This window comes from Sesamum indicum, linkage group LG6, assembly GCF_026168435.1.
Source record: "Sesamum indicum cultivar Baizhima isolate 11 linkage group LG6, ASM2616843v1, whole genome shotgun sequence".
NCBI lineage: Eukaryota > Viridiplantae > Streptophyta > Magnoliopsida > Lamiales > Pedaliaceae > Sesamum > Sesamum indicum.
The window spans coordinates 22869893-22876267 of NC_142662.1; the positions used below are offsets into that span (position 1 = coordinate 22869893).

At 37.6% G+C, this 6375-nt stretch overlaps 2 protein-coding genes across 5 annotated transcripts; one reads left to right on the top strand and one right to left on the bottom strand.

Annotated features, from left to right (window-relative positions):
- Positions 1 to 780: 780 nt before the first annotated feature.
- Positions 781 to 2947, top strand: LOC105163770 (pathogenic type III effector avirulence factor Avr AvrRpt-cleavage: cleavage site protein). The gene is made up of 4 exons (XM_011082229.3): positions 781 to 1160; positions 1245 to 1451; positions 1945 to 2169; positions 2665 to 2947. The coding sequence occupies exons 1-4, from the start codon at positions 1155 to 1157 to the stop codon at positions 2719 to 2721; spliced, it is 495 nt and encodes a 164-aa protein (XP_011080531.1). The 5' UTR covers positions 781 to 1154; the 3' UTR covers positions 2722 to 2947.
- Positions 2948 to 3355: 408 nt separating this feature from the next.
- On the bottom strand, positions 3356 to 6084 carry JOSL (JOSEPHIN-like protein). 4 transcript variants are annotated; one of them, XM_020694998.2, is made up of 4 exons: positions 5914 to 6084; positions 5598 to 5705; positions 4867 to 4963; positions 3356 to 4488 (listed from the first exon to the last, which is right to left on the bottom strand). In XM_020694998.2, exons 3-4 carry the CDS (start codon positions 4948 to 4950, stop codon positions 4024 to 4026), a joined length of 549 nt encoding a protein of 182 aa, XP_020550657.1. In that variant the 5' UTR covers positions 4951 to 4963; positions 5598 to 5705; positions 5914 to 6084; the 3' UTR covers positions 3356 to 4023. The 4 variants fall into 4 exon arrangements, with proteins under 4 accessions (XP_020550657.1, XP_020550656.1, XP_011080530.1 ...); XM_020694997.2 differs by having other exon boundaries at positions 4867 to 5025; XM_011082228.3 differs by lacking the exon at positions 5598 to 5705.
- Positions 6085 to 6375: the final 291 nt, after the last annotated feature.

Below are 6375 nucleotides of genomic sequence, written 5' to 3' on the forward strand. Positions count from 1 at the left end.
GGCGTCGTCTGTAGGAATGAGGCCATGTATCTGTCTCAAGTCCTTTGTTTCGACACCGATTGCATCGCATGTTGCATCAACTTCTCCATCATCTTTTCTTTGCACAAACAGTTTTCATGTTGCTAGTTACTGAACCCTAAATCAAGAATTTCAAAAGATGTAGACAAATTCACAAGATCTTCTCCATAAATTCTAGCCCAAATCTAATATAATCAAACCTAAACTTCGACCATATATCATAAAAAAAATAATCAATAATATAGTAAGTACAATATAATCACGTAATAATCAATTCAATCAGATCAAATTTAATTTGGACAAAAGAAAAAATCCTTATACTCTTGAATTATATTTGGATGGGCAAATTTAAAATTGCAATATTAATGGTTAGGAATGATTAGGATAAATTCAAAGAATTGATGAATTAGTTGTTCCAAATAAAATAAGTAAGAAAGTCATTTAACAACCCATACCGTGAGACAGACAAGTGAATGACAGAAACATAAATATAATCAAAACCCAACAGTATAAATTGCTGATTGCTCATCTCATTAAAACCTATTCCTCCCCTCTTTGAACAGCAGCTGCAGCAGAGAGAGAGAGAGAGAGGGAACCCAACTTTATGGCTTTTTCCACACTCTCACTCACCTCATTGGAATATACACTTATTAAAACCAGCGACAAACAAGGCAAAGCAATGACATTGAACCCCCCCCCCCCCCCCCATTAAAGACATCAACATTTCTTCCCTAAATTAAACTAAAGCAGAACTGCAGAAGCCCACCCCACCTCCCTGTCTGGTAGTGTTATTATACTACTTGGGTATCTGGGCTTCTTTAACTTTCCCTTTCTTCTTCTGTAGACTGCAGCATAAGCTACATTTCTTTGGATTCCCTTTCTCTTCAAACTTCAAACCCCTCCACACACACGTTTTTACTCACTTTTTGATTACTTTTAACACACTTCACCTACTAGAAAACAACCCCGTTTAGCCTCTTCTTTTCCTTTCTTTAAATACTACCATCCCATGCGCCAACCCAACCAAAAAAAGGGTCTTGCAAAGGAAACAAGTCTTAGTTGGACCTCTCTCTCTCATCATAAGTCAATCTGCATCCATCCTACCTTCTTTCTTGACTGACTTTCCCATTCCACCAATGGATGTGAGAAATTCGTCACTCCTTTATTCTCACTGCTCTCTGTTTTTCACCCAAGACAGAATTCATCACTCTGCATTCTTTGTGCAGGAATTTTACTGGAGGAGGAGCAATGTCCCCGCATTTGGGAGCTGGGACTGCAACGACGACCTGCCGTTCACGCAGTGCTTTGAGTCGGCACGGCAGGCAGGGCTGCTTCGTTACAACTACTCTCAGGACCGTGATCTCTACGTGGCGGGGGATTTGTATGAGAATGATGTTGTTACTCCTGCAATGATTGTTGTTCCTCGCCGTAGGGTAAGGCCCATCTCCCATTTTCTCTTTTATCAGTTCTTCTTGATCATCTCTTGTTTCAGGAATGGTGTGTTCTTGATGGCATTTGAGACGTGTGAATGAGATCCTCTGTCTGTGTGTGTGTGTGTGTGTGTGTGTTGTATGATGGATTTTTGTACTTTGTTTTTCACCCGGATGGGCCAATGATATGAAGGGGGTGGGGACTGAGAGAGAATTCAGACAGTTCATAATTTCATGAAAAAGGTACAATAATAATACATACGACATTGTACTAAGTAATGGTTGAAGCAACATGTTGTTGATCCAACGCCCATAATTTGCCTGAATTGTAAAAGTTATGATGAGACTAGACAACTTCAGTTTTCTCTTTGATTTTTTGACAATGTCCCTTGTCTTGGGCCACATTTCTTGCTTAGTAAATACTGAGTTGGTAAAAGTGTAAGAATTGGGTCAGTGAATAAAATGATTAAGATGGTAATGTTGGAATGGGATGCAGGGGAAAGCAGCAGCTGGAGTATACGGATATGGATATGGTTATCCCAAAGAGAAAGGAGGTAAAAAAGATGCATGGGTGATGTGTGATTGTGACTGTGAGCTAAGATCACCACCACGTAGCCCTGTTGCAGCTGCACCCTTACCCACCCCTCCTCCTGCACCTAAAGCCGTTGATGAAGATTTGTACAAGATCTCTCCTCATCTCCTCCGTCAACACGCCAAAAGGGTACCACCCATTTTGAATTCTGTCTTCAGTCTTCACTGTAATTTCATTATGAAACTACACATATCCCAACTTTTTTTCTCAAACAATTCAATTTTAGTTTTTCTTTTCCTTTTTGCAGCACTTAAACTCGTAAATTTGAAACCTTTAACACCACAATAGCAATTTTATTTTTTTTTCAAAAAACCCTTAAAAGATTGTCATTGATAAGGTTGAGTTCATGATTAGGACCAGAAAACTCAAGAATTATATCATACATATATATATATATGTTAAGACAAAACCCCCTTTTTTGGCATGCCCATGAAAGCAAGCGCACCATACAATCATGACACCCACATTTTTCTGTCTCTCAAATGTGATGCTGAGCACTGCTCTGCTTTACATTCATCATTTAAATGAAAAATTCAATGACACAGTTAACAACTGAACTGATCATCATTAGTTTTCTAACAACGGCTCTCTTTGTCTAATAATAATAATATGTTTTTTGTGCAGAAGAGGGCATGGGGGGGTATCTTTTCAAGCTGCCTGAGGCCCACATGCGTGTGTTGAATTCAGCTCATTGGAGTTTGGTAAATATATGGGCAAGACAAGAAGACGACTCATGAGATAATATATATATATATATATATGTTATGTTGGTAGAGTAGTTAATAGTAGTTGGTGAGTGTTGAGAGAAGGTATTTGTTTGGCCCAAGAAGATGAATTCGAAGGTTATCATATGATAATGATGGCCTCTCTTATTGCTAATTAATGCCAACTGTTTTTGCTTCTCTTTTTCTGGCGCTGTTTTCAATCTCTTTTCTTGTATTAAAATAGTGAGGAGTGTAAGAGGGGAGGGAGACACTATCATCATCACTTTGGGTTTCTTGCCACTCTTGTGTAAAAGTTATTGAGGCTTCCTCCTTACCTCTCCTTCTGCTCACTTATTTTTATTATAATATTAGTAGTGAGGTCTGGTGTATTTTATTTACGTGCATAGTTTTTGAAAATAAGATAAAAGGCTTCCAATCTATACTCCTCTAAAGGAAGTTTCAATTATATTCTAAAACCTCACATTTGACCCTTTTCCTTTCTCAAACTTGTAAAAGCTAATATTCAACTATAGTTTTCTCCTATAGTAAAACCACAAACATTTATCATCAGCTTGGGTCTGACATGTTTGAACCCACCTACACCAACAAAGTGAAGAATAGACAAACTACATGAATGATGCAACTTGCGAATCCCAGGTATGATTGTCATGAGTTCATACAAGCATCATAACATCAGCACACACAAGCAGGCAGGCAGGCAGGCACATCCCTTGCGGAATGATCAATGTTGCCCCAAACGAGGGTATTTACAGACACCACATTTTTTGAATCACACACTTCTATACAAGTCTTGCATTGGTTCATGATCTCCGTTAAGATGATTGGAGGAGCAAACCAGTTCCTCAACTTGGTTCCTTGTATCTGAACGTAATTACCATTTGTCTAAGCTGGGCAGTCAACACTATGAACAACACAACAGCTCCCTCAATTCAAATTCAACCCCAAGACAAAACGTGTGGCTGAAACTTGCCTATCCTTTCAGACAGAAAGCATCAGCTGTTTTTTACATCCATCAAAAATAATGGTGACGGAGTAAGGCTAATGCCAGGAGTATACTTTCTTATGAACCCGTTATCATTATAACCTTCTAAACACTTTCAGTTCCATCTTCTACCATTACTTGTGCTGACAGGATGCAATCACGTGCAATACATGTCAATAGGCGGTGCAGCAACAAGTAGCCAGCAAAAGACCAGAGGAGACCTTGAAAAAGAGATGCATCTGAAACCAAATATTCCTCACTGTTGTTTCTCAAATCTCATCCTTCACCATTCATGACAAGCAAAACCTCACCACCAATTGATATGCCATCATCCAAGAATCCCCTAATTTCTTCTGTATTTTTAAAAGGATAGGGAGCAGATAAATCACTATCCAAATTGTACCAAACTCTTTCAACTCTTCTTAATGCAATCCAATGCCTACTTCTCCATAAGCCACCATACCTTCTTACAGGAACATTAAGTACAATGCCAAATAGTTTATCCTCCGGTTCATCAAGATCGATTGAAGAAGCACCACAACGCCGATCATGCCATATTACACTTTTCCCTCTTTCTTCAAGTGCAGCAATTAGGACATTAATATCATAATTCCCTGTAAGTGCATTATGATGAGGCTTAAAGATCACAGACAAGGGAGTCCAGGTGGTCTTATTTGGATCCACGAGGTCAAGTTTTTCAGCAATGACATTCAGATGGGCTCGAGTGAATGCATCCTTTTCCTGAATTTAACATGCACTCAGTCACTTACATCAGATAAACAAAATATTTAAACAGTTCAATGGCAACCAAGAAAGAGGAAAACTAAAAGGCCGGAAACAAAAGCTAAAATGTGACCTCCACCAGGATACATAATATATTTTATTTCGAGGTTATAAAGGTGTTTTGTAATAATAATCGTAAACTGGCAAACAGTTAACCTTGGCTTCTTATAAAATCCAAAACTACTCTCTACAGATCTACACGTGCATTACATAGTTATACACAGCATAAGCTGCCACATGATAATAACACATAAACGGCCGCACAAAAGAAAAGAATACAAATTAAGCATAGTATAGAAGAAAAAGGAGCAGCAGCAAGCACTGGAACCAAAATACCTGGAATAGATTGTTGAGGGTATGTAATAAGCAGAATTGGAGTCTTTGCCTCTCATGGTATATCAATTTCCGCTCGTTATCCATTACACAGCTTAATCTTCAAAAGGAAAAATGGAATAAACCCACAGCAAAGTCAGATAGACCAAGTCTTTAGCTTTTCTGTAAGATAGAAAAGAGAGGTATCAGGATATGCTAAACTTGAAACGTTTGAATGCTTCCCAAACTATGCTTTATCGTCTTGCATTGCTTGTGTCGCGAAAAAGACAATGGCATACAAAGCCAGGTTGAACCAGATACATTAAGATCAACTCACTCCAACATATGTATATAGTTTCACCTTCCGATCAATACCTACCATTCTATAAATTCTTAACCACCTTCACCAAAATAAGGCCAGGCTTTGAAACACCATTTAAGCTTCTTAATTTCAGAAAACATACACCAATTTGGGTGTTCAACAGAATTAGATACAACTAGCCACCAACAAATTACTTTAACAATGCCTGCAAACGATTCACATGCATACACGCACATATAGGAACATTATTGCACAAAATCACCCTGGCTACTAATGTGGTTGATGACAAAAAGAGAGCCCGATTTGTATCCATAATAGTAGTGATTAACTCACAAAATATGATCTCATATGCACCTGGATCACAATTGAGGAGCTTTCTATGTTTGACGTTCACAAAGCAAAGCAGGAAACAAAGTAAAAATGTTTTGCTTACTCGAATGAAAACTCAGCATCGACTCTACCAAGCAAGAGAAGTCTGTCTGCATTTTCATTTGTTTTAATTTCTCTAGGAATCCAAATCTTATTTGCTCAACAACACTCACTGTATTCGGGGAAAAAGTTAAGAAATTTTAGCTCAAAAAGACCAAAATTCGAACTTCTCGCAAACAGAAAACAGAGAAAGAGAAATCATCATGATACAAAGTAGAACCCAAATAATCAATATTATGAAGCAGAACTACCAAATCAATCCAGAATTACAGAATTTCTCAGTGATTCACTGATGAAAGGAAAAGATAAACCAAACAAACCTCTTCCTACTTGGGTATAACAGCGGGCAAAGGTAGAGCGGTGGCGGCGACGGTCTTCAGAGAAGTTTCTGGAGAGAAATCGATCGTCGGGAGAGAGGAGAGAGAGACGCCAAATGAAAATAATAGGAATAGAAGAAGGAAATGGGTCTCGCTGTTGTTACCCCATAAAGTTTGAACTCATTTTATTTTATTTCCTTTTCTATTAGGGTGCGGTGGATAATAACATTTATTTTTCAAATTTTTTTAAAAAGAACTATTACGATAATAAATATATACTCAAACCCATAACTTCTGAATTAAACTCCTTTTATTGTTCAATTGATTCATACCAACTTTTTATATCCATTTGAATTAAGTATGGAGTTCAAGAAATCGAGTGGAAAGCAACACATTATTATTAAGGTAAATTATAATATTTTTTTTTTGAAATTTTATATAAATATAAATTTTTGTTCAGACAAT

Bases quoted from the DNA above. Each gene is read 5' to 3' on its own strand.
- LOC105163770 (XM_011082229.3), top strand. The intron at 1,452-1,944 runs GTAAGGCCCATC...AATGGGATGCAG, and splicing joins TTGTTGTTCCTCGCCGTAGG to GGGAAAGCAGCAGCTGGAGT. The intron at 2,170-2,664 runs GTACCACCCATT...TTTTTTGTGCAG, and splicing joins TCCGTCAACACGCCAAAAGG to AAGAGGGCATGGGGGGGTAT.
- JOSL (XM_011082228.3), bottom strand. From the start codon at position 4,950: ATGGATAACGAGCGGAAATTGATATACCATGAGAGGCAAAGACTCCAA. The intron at 4,489-4,866 runs GTATTTTGGTTC...TGTTAAATTCAG, and splicing joins CCCTCAACAATCTATTCCAG to GAAAAGGATGCATTCACTCG.